Raw genomic sequence first — 19416 nt, forward strand, 5'->3', positions numbered from 1 at the left:
TGCTAACCTACTAAAATTGTAAAAATTCTCATCTCCATTAACTTATTCGTGTGTGTCAGAGTATATGTCTGTCTTTCCCGCATTGCTACATCTTTCACTTTCATCTTTGGGAAGTTGTTGAGATTTTTTTTTTGGGTATTTTTTTTTTAATGGGCGGCGCCCAGCATGGTGCGATTTGGCGCCCGGGCTCCCCCGTGAGCACGATGGTGCCTACATTAGTTTTAAAAGCAGCCTGCACTAGGGACACGGTGGCACACGACATTTAATGATTAAACACTATATATATATATATATATATATATATATATATATATATATATATATATATATATATATATATATATATATATATCAGAGGCGTAGCGAGGGCGGGGAGGGGGGTGTGGACCGCACCGGGTGACACCATTTAGAGGGGTGACACCAGGGCAAAAAAAAAAATGCAAAGTGTGCAGGAAAGAAAGGCCCTTTGCCAGTTCCATTAATGATTAATGAAAGTTAAATAATTTTTTAAGTACAAATCGACAATTATTACAAGAGGGTGGGGATGACGCCATGACGTAAACATGCTCACTATAGAGTATATATATATATATATATATGTATACATATATATATATATATATATATATATATATATATATATATATATATATATATATATATATATATATATATATATATATATATATATATATATATGTGTGTGTGTGTGTGTGTTTGTGTGTATGTGTATACTTTGTTTCTTGGGGATAGTGACACCACGAAGTGCCGCGCCGGGTGATACCCGACATCTGCTAGTAATGGTTTTTACCCCCCCCCCCTCCCGTTATTCTCCCCTCCCCACGGACTTTATTATAACATGAAGTTCTCGAGTTTATTTCAGCTATTGATGACTGGGTTCAAATATTCAACCGGTATCGATTTAACTGGCTTGATTCTATTTTTACACTGTCACATTAACCCTCCTTCACCTGTATGGTGGACAGCCATAACTTTAATTGATGTTGATTGATTGATTTTTAGTTAAATGCTAATGTGGTTAAATATTACGTGTAAAACGGAACCATCTTACCCACATTGAAAGCAGCCACCAGAAACCATCTTACCCAACATAGATGTAATGGCCAGCGGCCAGCACTTAAGTACCATAACAAGCACCATTTTAAATACCAGTTTATTTTATGGTGAACGGAAAAAAAGTCACAGGAAAAAAAAAACAGAAAAAAAGTCAGTTTTTGCTAGGGAAAAAAGTCACAGAAAAAAAAGTCACAATGGAAAAATGTTATCGAAAAAAAAAAGTCACAGAAATAAAGTCACAGAAAAAAAGTCACAAAAATCTTTGTCAGAAATATTTTGATTTGTTTCTTGAAAATTGTAAAATTCTGTATGTTTATTGTTATGGGTTGTATTATTTGATAGCATATATTATTTATAGACGTTAAAAGCATTATTGTTTATAACAATTGTAAGTAAAAATAAACCGGGAGTGATCTCCCCAAAACTTTCTCGAATATTCTTATATAACCTGGAATATAGACATGATTTTTAATTACTTAAACTTTTGAAAATAGAATAGAATCTCATAGAAAAAAAAAATTGCGCACCAAGCGAACGCCAAAACAAAATGTGCATAATAGTGCGCAATATTATTAGTACTTTATAAATTTACATGCGTTTTTTTTTTTTTGAGAAATAGGAAATAGCGTAAATTAGTACTTCCGGTAAACGGAAATTACTCAAAATTTGACAGAAGGTAGAGAATTAGATCTTTAAACTTACATGTGAAATTTCATTTATCTATCCTAAATAGTACTCAAGTTATAGGCTTTTGAAAAAGTCAAAGTAGAAAAAGTACCACTTCCGGTTATCGGAAATCGCTCAAAAGTTGATACGGATCTACGATTTTGATAAAATACTTATATAGGAAATTTCATCAACCTAGCTGTAACGGTACTCAAGTTATCGTGTTTACGCACAGACAGACACACAGACAGACACACCGACAGACACACAGACAGACACACAGACATACGGACAAGATTGCAAAATTAAGTTTTTCCGTATCAGTGAGGTGTAAAACGTCGAGATTTGTAAAAATCTCGATTTTTTTTTTTTCACGATTACAAGACTTTCTCTATACTTTGTATAATAATATACGAGAAAGTAAAAAATACTCTAAGATAATTTACAATCTCAACTTGTGTTACGAATTTAGTTAAATACGCGGTAGAAAAGTTAATTATAATAGAAATTTAGACATATCATTGTGTTTTACATATGTTTTGCCATAAGCTATTCTCTGGTCGGCCTCTCCTAATTCGGCCAAGAACATATCGTGTGTTGTTGACGTTTTGTGTCAATGACAGCCTTTGAACCTTATCGGCTTTCTGTTTTGATCCTAAGTTTTGTTATGTAATGAGCGTGATAAATGTGGGCAGTAAAGGTGGTTGAACTAAACATAACTATTGTTGCGATGAGTTGAGGGCGGCAAGTTAGATGAACTTACCATTTCACGGTAATTTAGTGTTAGTATTTTAAAAAAAACCCGATGAAAACCGAGGACGTTGGAACATTCTATTAAATGCTATTAATATTATGTTTAACATAATTACAATATACATAATTCATACGAAATATGTTTAGATTAATTATAAAAATTACCATTTGTATAAAACCTACACACATAACATTACATTTAATTAATCCTAAGTTAATTTGCATTATCTGAATATATAATTCATAAAAGTATTAACAAATTCCATTCACATACATATTTGTGACTTTTTTTCCTGTGTTTTTTTTCCTGTGACTTTTTTTCCTGTGACTTTTTTCTGTTTTTTTTCCCTGTGTTTTTTTTCTGTGACTTTTTTTCCTACAATCTATTTTATACACTGAACAATCGTGGTGGTATATTAAAATAATTATTTTATTTCATGCAAACACGCCCATTTCATAAATAAACAATTGAAAACTTCAAACGCCACTGTGTACAACCTAAAAACCACATTAATTCTCATATGTATGGCAATTCAAACATGTTTATCGTAAATAAATAGATTGAAATAACAAGCACATTTATTCAAACTTTCAGCAACCAATCACACACTTCCATGCGACATTCTATATTTACGCCAACCAATCAAAACGCTGCCCGACAATTTCAAAAAACTTCTCATTGTAAGGTACAAAGAAATCGATAAGTTTACGTTTGAAATCTGGCTCGATGTCAACGTGTTCACGTCCCTTGCTCTTCCCCAGACACTTGGTTTCCCCGGTCAAGCGCACCTTCATGCAGTAAAAACCTTTGGCCGTGTCGAAGTAAATGTCCTCCTCTGTGACCTCGTGACCCAGACCGAGGAAGGTTTCTACACGCCGGACCTGGGAGAGTGGGTCGGTCACCAGCTTGTCCCCGTCCACGATCAGGACCTGAGGACAGGGGTAGGACATTTTATTTTAGGACATGGGATAAGGAAAACAGTAGATTGAAGTAGAGATAAGGACAGGGGTGGTCGTCCATACATGATATCAAGCATTTTAATCCCCCCCCCCCCTTTTCTAAAAACTGCCGTCATTCGCCATAAAAAAACATCGGTAATGACGTCATGTGTTTAGGTTCATATCCGTCTGCACACTTTTCTTCCAGATTGACGTCATACGCCCCCCCCCCCAATGAACCAACTGACACCAGCACCCCCCTCACCCTCTTGTAAGGCAGACACAAAACACTACATAGGGAGGGCGGGGATGTCAACATTTGTTACCCCACCCGCACATGGTCAACACACACACATTCACCACCATTGTATGATACTAACATAAATAGGCCTGGAGTGGAAGGTACTCCATTTTTGTATGATACTATCATTGATATGCTTAGACGACCATTGCATGATGTTATCATTGATAGGCCTAGAAGGTATATTACCATTGTATGATACTATCATTAATAGGCCTAGAAGGTACACGATCATTGTATGATACTATCATTGATAGGCCTAGAAGGTATATTACCATTGTATGATACTATCATTAATACGCATAGAAGGTACGCGATCTTTGTATGATACTATCATTGATAGGCCTAGAAGGTATATTACCATTGTATGATACTATCATTAATAGGCCAAGAAGGTGCACCATTATTGTATGATACTATCATTGATAGGCCTATAGGTAAATCATTATTGTATGATACTATCATTGATAGGCCTAGAAGGTACACCACTATTGTATGATACTATCATTGATAGGCCTACAAAGTACACCATCATTGTATGATACTATCATTGATAGGCCTAGAAGGTACACCACTATTGTATGATACTATCATTGATAGGCCTACAAAGTACACCATCATTGTATGATACTATCATTGATAGGCCTAGAAGGTACACCACTATTGTATGATACTATCATTGATAGGCCTACAAAGTACACCATCATTGTATGATACTATCATTGATAGGCCTATAGGTACACCACCATTGTATGATACTATCGTTGATAGGCTTATAACTATAGGTACACCATCATTGTAATATACAAACATAGATAGGTCTAGAAGGTACACCATTATTGTATAATATTATCATTGACAAGCCTATAATAGTCAACATGCCGTGGACACGTCGATATCGAACTTATAAAAGCCCATTAAAAACAAAAGTTCACTGATTGATCGATAGCTGAATATCCGAATACATGCACATGTAATGAAGAAGCTTCAAACGTTGATTACACATGTAATCATAAAACTTCAAACGTTCGTTACACATGTAATGAAGAAACTTCAAACAGTAGATACACATGTAATAATAAAACTTCAAACGTTCTTTACACATGTAATGGTGAAACTTCAAACGATCGTCACACAAGTATGAAGGCAAGTTTAAATGTTAGAAAGAGGTTTAGAAAATTAGAGTTTAGTTTTATCGACAAGGGGGTAATTTCCTGGGACAGTATTTAGGCAATGGGTAGTAATTGACCCTGGGGGCTAAGTTGTGGAGGGAAATTACCAGAAAGGGGGAGGGGGGGATTGTCAGGGGGATTCCTTGCTCCAGGGCTAGTGGTCTTGTCAGGTTTTGGGGCCGCATTATTGCTGCATTATCACCGTCACAAGTCACAAGCATGTTAATCTAGAAAACCGATGATCAAATATTTCTTACCTGGAGAAGTGACGCGTGAATATTTCTTACCTGGAGAATTGATATGAGAATATTTCTTACCTGAACAATTGATATGAGAATATTTCTTACCTGAACAATTGATGCGAGAATATTTCTCACCTGGGCCATTGGTACGTGAACATAACTTACCTGGGCCATTGGTACGTGAACATAACTTACCTGGGCCATTGGTACGTGAACATAACTTACCTGGGCCATTGGTACGTGAACATAACTTACCTGGGCCATTGGTACGTGAACATAACTTACCTGGGCCATTGGTACGTGAACATAACTTACCTGGTTACGAGGGAACACCTTGAGGAGGTGCTCAAAGTGAGGCGTGTAGTTGCCCACTTTGAGAATCTGCGTGGCGCGGAACTCGCCCGTCCTGTCGTTGTAGACACGCTCCTGGAAGGTCATGGCCGGTCTACCCCAGTAGGTCTCTGTGGCGTAGTAGTGGCCATACTCGGACAGCAGACGTGTGATGGGGTCACGGACGATGACCATGACCTGGGGGTCATGACATGTTTGTGACAAATTTGTGACAACTTTGCGACAAGTTTGTAACATATGTTACAAGTCTGAACATTTTGCAACAAGTAGGTACCAAATGTATAACAAGTTGATAACACGTGTGTTATTTGTTTGTAACAATTTTATAACAAAAGGGTAACAAGTTTGCAACAGCGTATAAGATATACAAGATACACCATGATACAAAGATATACAAATATATAATCACGCCAGACACATAAGATTTTAATCACATATAGACATATAAACACACAAGATCACATTGGTGGTACTAAACACAATCACACACAATCAAAAACGACACAACTACACCTTGCGAAACCATGCTCCACACAACCGCCCACCCCTACGCATCCTACCCACCCCTTACACACATCCCACCCTCTACACAATCACTCCACCCCTACGCATCCTACCCAGTGTTTCTTCCAGACTTTTCTCTCCTGGGGGGCACTTGAAATTTTCGGGGGGGGGGGGGGGGGGGGGGGCGGTAGACTTTCTTCGGGGGGGGGGGGGGGCGGTAGACTTTGTTCGGGGCGGGGTGCGGCGGACACTGTTAAAAGTATATATTATCTATATAAATTATATAAAAACTTCATTTCGTTCGGGAGGGGGGGGGGGCGGTAGAAATTTTTCGGGGGGAGGGGGCTTAGCCCCCCCCCCCCCGAAGAGATGCCTGGAAGAAACTCTGATCCTACCCACCCCTTACACACACCCCTCCCCTACCCTACACGACTACACCACCCCATACATATCCACCTCTACCCATACTACTTTTTCCCTACACAACCACCCTATTCACTACACAACCGTCCCAACCCTACACAGTCACCCCACCCCTACCCCCCCCCCCATCCACCCACCTTGAGTGAGCTGTTCATGGCATGCATCCTTAGATGTGAGTCATGCTCCACGATGTAGCAGGGCGATTTCTCTATCGTGATCTGGTCGGAGAAGGATGGAGGCATCTTCTTCACGTACCTAAAGGGTTAAAACAGTCACCAGAATCTTTGTTTGTTAAATTCGTTTAGATGGGGTTGGGGGAGGGGGGGGGGGGGTCGCCAATTAGTTGTGCTAACTCTGGCCTGGTAAATACGAATACAACAGCGTTTCAGGTGTCACCTTTGTGATAACTAATAACGACAATGAACACTAAAGACAATGAAACCCAAATTCGATGTTTACTTAACGCCATTAAACTCTGGCCTGGTAAATACGAATTTAAATTTTTTTTAAGCGTTTTTAAATGTCACCTTTGTGATAAATAATAACGACAATTAACACTAAAGACAATGAAAGCCAAAGACGATGATTACTTAACGCCAATAAAGATTTATAGTAACGAAAATTACCATTACAGATTTATAATAACGGTAATTACCATTGAAGGTCGTATTTTTGGTACATTCGCTCGCAGAAGTAATCAGGCTCCCACTCCAGGGAGACGATCTTGGGGTGAAGGTCAAGGAATTCTAGCAGAGCAGACGTTCCACATTTTCCAAAACCTAAGAGGATACACTGTGGCGGTCTGTGAGCCGGGAGTTCTGAAAGTTGTGTCAGACTTTTTAAAGTTTGTGTTCGCTGTTATTTTGTTGGCAAGATGGAAGCCGACAGTGACAGGTATTCATTTATACGTATTGAGGGTATTTTGAGATGTACAAAAAAATGTGATATATGTAAATTGTGAATGGTAAGGGATTTAGTGTTTGCATTATATACAAAAGTAAAAAGTAAAGAATCCTCTTTAGAGATAGTAATCCATTGTGCAGATGAAGTAGGGTTCACGTTTCTTGACCTCGGCATATGAAGAGATAGCGTGGTCAGCACTAAGTCCAGCCGCTTTTACTTTCCCTAACTTGATTTAGGAACCTATCAGAGCTGGGTGGACTCAGGGACGGTCGACTGTCAGGTACCCATCAGAGCTGGGTGGACTCAGGGACGTTCGACTGTCAGGTACCCATCAGAGCTGGGTGGACTCAGGGACGTCCTACTGACTTAAACCCGGATTAGAAAAAACTTGAGACGTTCGGGTTAGCAGCCGAGCGTTCTACCGTTTAGGCCACGCAGTCCCCCATTTGTATTATATGAGTTTAAATAATTCAAGGGAGTTTGTTGTTCTTAACTGATCCAACCAGTTGTTCTTGTTGTAGTTGAGTAATTGTGAAATATTTTTTTAAGTTTTAATGTTCATTTTAATTAAAGTTACGTCATAAAGTTCATTGAAAAATATGTCTCTATCGATGTATCGCACAGACATAACACAAAGCTATGGATATGAAAGGTCGTGAAATGACATAAACAAAATGGCGTTACCTTTTAGGCCCAGAGGGGTCAAGGACACGTTGACGATCCTCTCGATCGGCTGCGGGAAAAGGTCCTTGCCCTTGGGGCGCCGTATGAGGATGACCTGGTTGTTCTCGTTGGTCGTCTGCCGGGGGGCGTACAGTGCCGGTAGCATCCCGTCTGGGAACTCAGCCTCGTTTTGGGTGAACCCATCCCCTGTGAGGTCAAACAGAGGCTGCATTATGTCAACACCGGGAGGGTGGGGTGGGGTCAGGATGTTTTATAACAAGCATGAGAGGGTGTTAAGGTGTTTGTGTACTAGCAGTGGCGGCGCCAGGTAATCTAGCGGCCTAGGCAAAACTTATTAAAACGCCCCCCCCCCCCCCGCCGCAATTTTTTTTTGAGCCCCCATATATATATATATATATATATATATATATATATATATATATATATATATATATATATATATATATATATATATATATATATTAGAAGTCTGTCTCACTAAATTCTAAATTTAAACATTTCATCGCAAAGTATGCCCATCATGAGACAACAAATCACACACAGAGATAGGCTCGAACTCAATTTCTGGCCTGGAGTAATCAAGTTTTAAAATTTCTCATTTACGCCCAGCGAAGATTTTTGAAATTGTGTCACAGTTCTTATAATAAAGGAACTTTGTGGCCGTCCACTATCAGGTACTTAAAACATTGGCCGTCCATCACACTATGTTTAAGTTATTGGCCGTCTAAAAACTGATATTTTACCGTTGTCCAGTTTTATGTTACTATTTTTATCTTTGTTTTGTGAGAACTGTTCTAGATTTACAATTTTTTTTTTCTGACGTGTTCTTACAGTCACATTTGTGAATATATTAATATATACATTCTAGAAAACGTCTAGGTTTCATTTATTCACTCCAGACAATTGAAATGATTTGTTAATTAATTGTTAATTTGATGTCGGAAGAAGAGGGATGAAGTTAAGAAAGGAATCATCTCATAAGGAAGGGGATAATCTCGTAAGCTGGATCAAAAAATGTGCAGTGGTAATTTTAATATGATAGTACCCGTTTAGAACATAATAGTAATACGCTTAAATGATTGGACACAAAAACCCAAATGCATCAATCCAAGTGACTTATAATTAATTTAATTTTAAAGTCTAAAAGTAAAGTATCTGTTATATCTATGGGTTTTCTATTTAAACTATATTCAAAAACAATTTTGAAATTTATACAATAGATATTATTTACTAATTTTTAATGGAAATATCATTATCTCTATGTTGCTATAAAAAAATAATGACATAAAATTAATTAAACAATTTGAACAATTTATGTTTCGGCTTGAGAGAACAAAGCTACTAGTTGTATCTCTTGGTTATTTAAAACTTTTTTCAACATGATTAAAACTTTTTTCTTTTTTTCTTTACATAGCAATGTGAATATTTTTAAACTTGTTATACAGGGTTATTTTTTTACGCCTTTGTATATAGTTAATTTGATCTAATCAAAGTTATAAATTATAAGGTACTTTTTAATAACGACGATTTCACATTTTTACGCCCCCCTATGGACAGCGCCCTAGGCGACCGCCTAGTTCGCCTTATAGGTAGCACCGGCCCTGTGTACAAGTGGTGTGTTATTTTCTTGTTTCTGGTGTGTTAATACGTGTGTCAAGTGTGTGTAAATGCGATGTGCTCATGTTTTGATGAATGTCTGATTTCTTATGTAAAGAAGAACCAATATGGTTGCCAATGGTTGCCATAGCGACCCCCTCACCCACCAATATGGTTGTCATAGCGACCACCCCACCCTACAATATGGTTGCCATAGCGACCCCCTCACCCATAATTCTGGTTGCCATAGCGACCAACTCACCCACCAATATGGTTGCCATAGCGACCCCCACCCATTTTTCTAGTTGCCATAGCGACCCACTAACCATCATTCTGGTTACCATAGCGACCGACTTACCCACGACGCCTGTCCTCATCAAGTCTACCGAGGCCAGTAGACGAGGGAAGAGGAACCTGGAGCTGACCCACACCGTGGTCAGTGCGGTCAAGCCAATCAGCAGGCAGCTGACGGGCAGGACCTTGGACCAGTAGACCTTCACTGACCTCATGCTGACCAGCCGCAGATCTAAATATAGAACAGGGCGGGGGACCTAATCAATAACACTGGTATTTGAAACAGTTGTTTTATCACGATAAAGTAGACATTACAACGTATATTTACCTTTATACCTGATTACCTGTATCCCAAAATAATTGTTAAATTGATAAAAACAATATTTTATTTATGCACTAACAAAAGTAGAACATCGATATGCAATAATGAACCATTAATCGTACAGTTTGTAGCTATGACCTAAAGAGAAAGGATTTCGTTTAAAATAAAATCAATAACGCTATTCTCGTTTACTTGCGACATTTTATATTCAATACACTTTACAAGATCGTTTGATTGCTTAGTATCTTAAAAGCCAAGTAACAAAATGGTCTTCTTTAATTTATGATGATTTCAAAAGCACAACAATTGTTTATTTAACATCCCCGACCCACGAGCATTATGATGTATTCACTGTCTTCACATCACCATCATCTAACGTTACTTTTGTTGAAGTATGGGCCAGCGTTCTCTGTCCTGCTGTAGTATGGGCCACCAACTACAGCTCTCCAGAGTTCTCTGTCCTGCTGGAGTATGGGCCACCAACTACAGCTCTCCAGAGTTCTCTGTCCTGCTGGAGTATGGGCCACCAACTACAGTTCTCCAAAGTTCTCTTTCCTGCTGTAGTATGGGCGACCAACTACAGTTCTCTTTCCTGATGGAGTATGGGCCACCAACTACAGCTCTCCAAAGTTCTCTTTCCTGCTGTAGTATGGGCGACTAACTACAGTTCTCTGTCCTGCTGTAGTATGGGCGACCAACTACAGCTCTCCAAAGTTCTCTGTCCTGCTGGAGTATGGGCCACCAACTACAGCTCTCCAGAGTTCTCTGTCCTGCTGGGGTATTGGCCACCAACTACAGCTCTCCAGAGTTCTCTGTCCGGCTGGAGTATGGGCCACCAACTACAGTTCTCCAAAGTTCTCTTTCCTGATGGAGTATGGGCCACCAACTACAGCTCTCCAAAGTTCTCTTTCCTGCTGTAGTATGGGCGACCAACTACAGCTCTCTTTCCTGCTGTAGTATGGGCCACCAACTACAGCTCTCCAAAGTTCTCTGTCCTGCTGGAGTATGGTCCACCAACTACAGCTCTCCAGAGTTCTCTGTCCTGCTGGAGTATGGGCCACCAACTACAGCTCTCTTGAGTTCTCTGTCCTGCTGGAGTATGGGCCACCAACTACAGCTCTCCAAAGTTCTCTTTCCTGCTGTAGTATGGGCCACCAACTACAGCTCTCCAGAGTTCTCTGTCCTGCTGGAGTATGGGCCACCAACTACAGTTCTCCAAAGTTCTCTTTCCTGCTGTAGTATGGGCGACCAACTACAGTTCTCTTTCCTGATGGAGTATGGGCCACCAACTACAGCTCTCCAAAGTTCTCTTTCCTGCTGTAGTATGGGCGACTAACTACAGTTCTCTGTCCTGCTGTAGTATGGGCGACCAACTACAGCTCTCCAAAGTTCTCTGTCCTGCTGGAGTATGGGCCACCAACTACAGCTCTCCAGAGTTCTCTGTCCTGCTGGGGTATTGGCCACCAACTACAGCTCTCCAGAGTTCTCTGTCCGGCTGGAGTATGGGCCACCAACTACAGTTCTCCAAAGTTCTCTTTCCTGATGGAGTATGGGCCACCAACTACAGCTCTCCAAAGTTCTCTTTCCTGCTGTAGTATGGGCGACCAACTACAGCTCTCTTTCCTGCTGTAGTATGGGCCACCAACTACAGTTCTCCAAAGTTCTCTGTCCTGCTGGAGTATGGTCCACCAACTACAGCTCTCCAGAGTTCTCTGTCCTGCTGGAGTATGGGCCACCAACTACAGCTCTCCAGAGTTCTCTGTCCTGCTGGAGTATGGGCCACCAACTACAGCTCTCCAGAGTTCTCTGTCCTGCTGGACTATGGGCCACCAACTACAGCTTTCTAGAGCTCTGTCCTGCTGGAGTATGGGCCACCAACTACAGCTCTCCAGAGTTCTCTGTCCTGCTGGAGTTTTAGCCTGGTGATGTTGGTAGGTCCTTTATGTAATGTTGAATAAGACGCCACTTCACTGAACACGGAGCTGTAGTAGATCCTTTGGTTAAACTAGGATGTTCTAAAGCTGCACTAACCGTGTTAATTAAGCTATATTAGAAGGAAGCAGATGTTGGTTGTTTATTATTGTTAACAAAGGAATTTAATTTTCAAAAAAAACAACACTTTGCTAAAGGCTATTATTTTTTTAAAGTAACACCAGCCCGTTTAACTTTCGATCTTACTTGAGTTTATGTTTGAAGTAGCAGTAATCTAGATCTTATTAAAATGGCATTTAGCCATCTTTTTTCTTCTTCAATATACAGAAAAGGTTAAACTACTCGAAAAAGAAATGACTTGTTCCTACCTTTCTCGTGGGAGAAACAAAGCCCTTCTTCAGGCAGATGTCACGACCCCAAAAAGATGGTGATGTGTAGAGGCGACTGGTTGCTTGCCGTAGACTAGACGTATTACGATAGGTCCTGGGCCTAACCTAGATAGCCAAGTTTTCACACCCCGACCATCTAACGTTCTCACGGGGTAAATAAGTTGAGACGTGAGTTGATCAGAATTGATTTTAGTCCGGATATTTTTTTAAAAATGCGGTTATTAAACCTTTGACCGTGCACAGTTCGTAGCCCGTGATTTTTATAGCCACGGGTGTTTTTAGGCTTAAACGTACAGATACATTAGAAAGTTATTTGTAGCCCTCGAAGTTTTGTAGCCCTCGAAGTTTTGTAGCCCTAGAAGACAGTAAATAGCCCACAGCGGATTAAAAATATGTAAAATATGTAAAGATCAAAGCGAGGAGAAATATAACAATCAACCCTGATCCTTTGTTTAATGAAGAAAGAAACAACTGTGGCTAGATCTAAATGCCTTCGTTCAAGAACTCCAAAAACTATCGCCCCACTATAGCTGCATCCAGGCAGGAAGAACGTGGTTCCTACACATCGTGAAGGACGCTGCGGATGAAAATCTTTTCCTCCATCTGCTGTCAAAGCCCCGCGTACAAGTAATTAGGCTGTCAGTACACGCAGGGATAATGAAACCATGTTAAAGCGTATGGTAGACCGATGCAGTAAATGTTTAACCAACTCAAACCGATACCGCGACAAATGTTAAAATTGTTTGGGAAAATACTGCTGAACCCCTTAAAGTCAAGAGTTTTTGGAACAGTAAAACCAGGGACCAGAATTTCTTTCGGACGTTTCTTCGGGGGGGGGGGGGGGGGGGGGGGGGGGGGGGGGGGGCATTGTCTCCACCATCCCAGCCCCAACCCCCGGAAAGAAATAGAAGAAAAAATTATTTTTTTAGGGGTCATCCATAAATGACGTCACGCTTTTTAAACGATTTTTACCCCCCCCCCCCCTCCTCCCCTCCGTGTCAAACATCATCACAAAAGAAAAAGCCAGCCCCCCCCCTAAAATGACGTCACACCTCAGCCTACAACCCCTTCAAAATTGCAGGTGAATTTTTCTTAAAATACGATATTTTTCCAAAATCTTGTCTGAACTCTGTCAGCATAGAGTATTTTAATCAATTCATATAACAATTTATTAAAACAGTTTTCTAAAACGCAAAATAACTGCTTAAATTCGTTTTCTAACATTGCTTTTTTATACTGCAAAACGTGTGACGTCACACAATCTGCCCCCCCCCCCCCCCCTTCATCACACACCGTCCCAAAATTACGGACCCACCCCCACCCCTTCCCCCTACGAGTGTGACGTTTTTTATGGGCGACCCCATATAGAAAATATTTTCTATAACCAGTGTCCGCCCCCTTTTCCTCGGGAAACTTAGTCCGCCCTACTGATTGTTTCAATGCACCCACCTCGCCCTTCTGAGAAAAATGTCTGAAAGAAACACTGCGTGGAACTCGCATTTTCAGAAAAAGGGAAGGAGTAATGTTAAAAATAAAGTACAACACAACCGTGGTCATAACACGGATGAATAGAGCGATCGTTAGTGAAAACAGAACAGTTTAACTCAGCACACAACAGCTGTAACACGATTCTATATTTATCATTAGCATTCGTGTAGGTCTACGTGTGTTGCCTAATTGGTCTACTAGATGAAGCTAAATTTAGATCTTGATATTAGAATGTTTTAGTTTTCAATAAATCTTTATCAAATACCATCTGTGATCCATATTTTTTTTTTAAAGCGTCGATTACACCCATTTCACGTAAATTAAAATGTAAATGCTTGTGACACTTTGTTTTGAGCGCTTTCGCGGGATAGCAGGTGACGCAGGTCCCATCAGAGTGGGCAGGTTTTTGGGTGGTACTCGGTCTGTGACGTGAAATTCGGCCCTTTGAACGTCTGCCTTCCAGAGGCGTAGCGACCCTTCCCGGCGCCCGGGAACAAACTTTTGATTTGCACCCCCTCCGTCAAACTTTCGATTTGCACCCCCCCCCACTCAAGGATTTCGATGTGCACCCCCCTCAACCTATCAATTTATTTATTTATTATTAATATATGTTCCCTAAGGTCGGCGCCCGGGGACATATGTCCCCCCCCCCCCCTCGCTACGCTACTGCTGCCTTCCCTTATCTGACGTCCTTAAAAGGACCATCTAAATCTAAATATAGAACACAAAGAAAAGTAACGTTTTAAAATATTCATTTTTTTTCTTATTAATGCGAAACTAACAGTGGACTACTTTTAGCATAAGCTCTAGGCCTACTTTCGACAAGGTCTATTCTTACTAAGAATTTCTTAGTAAGCAATCTTAGGTCCACTTTCAGTTTCACATGCTTACAACTAGCTAGATCTATTAGATCTAGATCTAGATCTTTGACACTATAATAATGAAAGCGTCAAGAGAAAATTTGAAAGAAATACGAGTGTCCGGGCGACATACGAGATGGAAATGTCGTATGTCGGACACTTATATTTATTTACCATTAACTATTAAGTATTAGGCCTAGAGAATCTAGATCTATAGTTATAGGCCTATTACATTATTACTATTATAATTATTTAATTAATAAATATTATATCTAGATCTAGAATCTAGATCTCTATTTCTATGTCGAGATATCCACTGTAGTCTATAGATTCTATAATAATATATTAGATTATATATTTTAATATACTTAGGCCTATAGATCTAGATTCTAGATCTATTTCAAGGCCTAGAAAATCGCACATTGTCCCATCTCTGAGCCACCAGGTTTGATGTAAAGAAAAAATATTGTGTCAGCAGTTAAATGTTTTTATTACAATGGTTTTCCGTCTTATTTGTTGTTTTTTTTTTTACATTTTCAGGGTGATTAAAGACAACTAAAAATATGGCAGCAGAAAGTATTCTTCAAGATCAGCAGTTTATTAGAGAGGTTATGGATGCATGTACCCATGACATTGTCACTGAAGTTAAATATGAATACATAAGGGGACGGATCCTTCCTCTGTTTTCATCTTTGACATTACAGAGAGCAGAGGTATCAGCTTTATTATTCTGTTTTTTGCACTTGGTGATACTTACTAATTAGTATAATAGCTAGTATCATTGACAATATCAATCATGCACTAAATTTAACCACCCACCAATACCTAAGCTTTGAAAGTTAAGCAATAGGTTGATCATCTGTATAAAAATGTGTGTTAGTTAATCAAATATAACCCTAATTAGTAATTCTCAATAGTTTTTGTGATATTAAATGTATTTACTTAGCCATATATGAATAAATGCTGTTTATAAAATTATTTTTTAGTTTGCTAAATTGTGACATCACACCTCTCCCCCCCCTCCAAAAAAAACAACCTCCAACCCATTCTCCCCCCCCCCCCCCCCCCCCCCATCACCACTTCCACTGTTGCTACTGTATTTATAGTCAATAGCCCTTGCCACTATTTTTAGGTTTGTTATATAAAATCTCAACCAAAACAAAGTCAGCAATTGGAATTGGAAACATTGATTTTAACTTGAGGCAAACTGCATTTTTAAAAATTTCCTTATTTGCTTAGACAGATTGTTAGCTAATTTTCAAATATTTTGTTATTTTATTTTATCTTATCAAATTAAGCAATATCCTTTAGCAGAAAAAAAAGGTCAAAATTCAGTTCACAATTATTTTTATAATAGGAAGAATTTTCTATTTAAAAACCTATTCCACAAAATCTTTTTACTAATCTACTTTGTATCTAACAAGTTGGATTGAGTTTGAACTATGAAAGTATACATTAATAAAGAAATAATTATTGAAAACTTTCAATTAATTTTTTTTTATTTCAGGGAAAAAATCGGGGTAATCCAGAAATAATGCAAAACATCTGTAGTAGTGTGAAAACATTATCACATGAAAATTTTGTCAAGTTTGTTCAAGCAGTGGATGTGGATTATGGTCATGTGGCTGAAACTTTGCGCTCGGAATATAAAAAAGTGTCAGGGCGGCAACTATCTGAAGGTGGCTTGCAATAGAATGAGGTAACCTTAGTGCACCTGTCTGACATTTTTACTAAATTACAAACATAATGATTTAACCTGACTAAACTGACACAGCTAATGATTTTTTAATCCCCAAATTGTTATCAACAGTGCTAACTTTAAGTTTAGTTTGTAGGCTATGGTTAGTTGGTAATTAAATGCAGCATTAATTTAAATTAGTTAACAAGTTTCTAGTACACTAAATGGAGGTGTAGATTCGAGCAGTTTAAAAACTTGTTTTTTAGAGAAACAAAGATTAGTTTTACTTATTTGATCAGTGAAGTAAAATTTCATTTCTTTTTAGAAATGAATAAAAGAAAGTTGATTACACAGGTTAAAAATTCAAATTTTTTTTAATGATTTTATGGAAAAACATGTATTTATTGACAAGTCAAAGTGGCCAAATCTCACTAGCAACCCATAACTTAGCCACTTTGTATTTTTTTTTTACACATTTGGTTGGCTGCTACCAAAACCTGGCAAGCTAACATTTTCTTTCACATTTGGTTTTCTGACCTAAAAACTTGACCTTTAACCCTCTGTGTCGACCTACTCTGGTTTATGTTTTGAACATTTTATTTTGTTCAGTTATTTGTGGTGGAGCCCGGCGCTCTATTAGGGTAGAACCAAATGTGGCTCTTTACTGAAGTAGAGCCAGTCTCGGCCCTCTACTGGGGTAGAGCCCGGCATGTCTCTTTACTGTTTGGCTTACTTTACTTGTCTTGTTTAGACCCTTAACAAATTTTATACTTAGGCTACCTGTTGAGTCATAGAATGTGAAATTCCCAATGCATAGGAAATAAATTTGATACTTTGATTCAGTTTGACCATAACAGCAATAGTCAACCCTTAATCACCTATGATTTTCTTTAACTTTAGTATTAATAGGAAATAAAATATACTAAACATTTAATTAAAAATGTTCTTTTATTTGGTTAAGTTTTAATGTGGGTAGGCCATTTACCTTCAACGGGCAATTATTTTTTTGGATTATCTTCATACATTTTACATAATGTTGATGTATTACAATTTTATCAACAGAGCCCTCTGTTATTATATAAAAAAATTGATATTTGTTGTTGATTTTACTTTATAAAATCTGCTATACTTTACTGGGCTCCCAAAATTTGGCCTGTGTGTACACTGAATTGTTAATAGAAACATTCTACAGGCCCATAACCTCAAGTGTCAAATTTCTCCATCCTATCTATAACAGATAGATCCATTGTCCCATCATTTAACTCCAACATTTTATTAATGAAACTTCTGACATTTAATGTTGTCAATAAATGGCTAATTTAGAATGAAGTGAAATTCAATATTTTTGTAATAAAGCCTATCAAATTGACATTCCTTTGTCAATCATTTTTTTATTAGAAAAAAAATCAATCCATCCCATCTTAGGGCCAGTTTGTATGGGTAACTTTAAGTCTCAACTAGTTGTTATGTAACTGGAGCTCTTTGTTTACAGAAATCAAAGTTAGTAATTGAATTGATATAGAGACAATCATTGAAGTTAGATCAGCTTCATGGTTTGCTGTTCATGTCCCTTCAATGTTTGTTGTTTTAGTGATATCAAACAGCATTCAATGCCCCTTTGGTATTTTTTGTTTTAGTGATATATTAAACAGCATTCATGCCCCTTTGGTATTTTTTGTTTTAGTGATATCAAACAGCATTCAATGCCCCTTTGGTATTTTTTGTTTTAGTGATATATTAAACAGCATTCAATGCCCCTTCAGTATTTGTTGTTTGTAGTGATATATTAAACAGCATTCAATGCCCCTTCAGTATTTGTTGTTTGTAGTGATATATTAAACAGCATTCAATGCCCCTTCAGTATTTGTTGTTTGTAGTGATATATTAAACAGCATTCAATGCCCCTTCAGTATTTGTTGTTTGTAGTGATATATTAAACAGCATTCAATGCCCCTTCAGTATTTGTTGGTTGTACTGATATATTAAACAGCATTCAATGCCCCTTCAGTATTTGTTGGTTGTACTGATATATTAAACAGCATTCAATGCCCCTTCAGTATTTGTTGTTTGTAGTGATATATTAAACAGCATTCAATGCCCCTTTGGTATTTGTTTTGTAGTGATATAAAAAACAGCATTCAGACTGTACTTGTCAGTGTTTGCTGTTTGATATAACAGACCACTTGTATTGTTGCAATAAGTTCAGACCACTGATCCTAGTTCAGGTCTGCCTGGCTTAATTAGCATTGCTCAAACTGGCTATACTTTTAATATAAATGAAGTATAAAGATGGTGTATTAGAAAAAAGTATTGATGTTTGTTTTGAATTTTGAAACTTGTTGAAAAAAAATAGCTTGTGTTTTGAAATACAGACCCAAACTCATGTATAATTTGATAAATTAAAAATTGAATTGTGTCAGAAAGAGAGTATTGTAATTGTGTTTTATAGACAGAGAGTATTGTAATTGTGTGTCAGAAAGGGCAGCCAAGTACTTGGTTTTCAGCCTGTTTAAAAAACATGGTTGCTTCCCTTGGTTGTGATCACTTGTTGACTGACTGAGTGATGTAGGAAAAAATGACAGTTATGGCCTGATATGTTCATGGATTTACAATAAAGCAAACCAGCGTGTATGCATGTTATAAATTTGTACTTGGTTACACAAGACATACAGAGATATATGTTTTTAATTGTTACATTCACAATGATATTCTAAGGCATAATTAAACAATTTAACACACATAATAAAGGCAAATTTTATTACCTTTGTTTTGTTTGTTTTTAATAATTTTAAACACAAACACAATCATGGCATAAACTAGTGTTGCATAAACAAAGGTAAAG

The 19416-nt window shown here is 38.2% G+C and overlaps 1 protein-coding gene and 1 long non-coding RNA gene across 4 annotated transcripts; one reads left to right on the forward strand and one right to left on the reverse strand.

Annotated features, from left to right (window-relative positions):
• Nucleotides 1-2908: 2908 nt before the first annotated feature.
• On the reverse strand, nucleotides 2909-12697 carry LOC131928458 (heparan sulfate glucosamine 3-O-sulfotransferase 1). The gene is made up of 7 exons (XM_059284520.1): nucleotides 12528-12697; nucleotides 9970-10137; nucleotides 8016-8201; nucleotides 7084-7246; nucleotides 6566-6683; nucleotides 5466-5678; nucleotides 2909-3426 (listed from the first exon to the last, which is right to left on the reverse strand). The coding sequence occupies exons 2-7, from the start codon at nucleotides 10118-10120 to the stop codon at nucleotides 3127-3129; spliced, it is 1131 nt and encodes a 376-aa protein (XP_059140503.1). The 5' UTR covers nucleotides 10121-10137; nucleotides 12528-12697; the 3' UTR covers nucleotides 2909-3126.
• A 2148-nt stretch (nucleotides 12698-14845) lies between these two features.
• LOC131928475 (uncharacterized) lies at nucleotides 14846-16942 on the forward strand. Of its 3 annotated transcripts, XR_009383780.1 has the most exons (4): nucleotides 14951-15043; nucleotides 15437-15609; nucleotides 16404-16595; nucleotides 16900-16942. It is a non-coding gene; the product is annotated as an uncharacterized LOC131928475 (long non-coding RNA). The 3 variants fall into 3 exon arrangements; XR_009383782.1 differs by lacking the exons at nucleotides 14951-15043; nucleotides 16900-16942 and adding an exon at nucleotides 14846-14887 and having other exon boundaries at nucleotides 16404-16835; XR_009383781.1 differs by lacking the exons at nucleotides 14951-15043; nucleotides 16900-16942 and adding an exon at nucleotides 15285-15341 and having other exon boundaries at nucleotides 16404-16835.
• Nucleotides 16943-19416: the final 2474 nt, after the last annotated feature.

Source organism: Physella acuta, unplaced genomic scaffold (genome assembly GCF_028476545.2).
Source record: "Physella acuta isolate Inbredline_101_S28 unplaced genomic scaffold, ASM2847654v3 ptg001506l, whole genome shotgun sequence".
Classification (NCBI taxonomy): Eukaryota; Metazoa; Mollusca; class Gastropoda; family Physidae; genus Physella; species Physella acuta.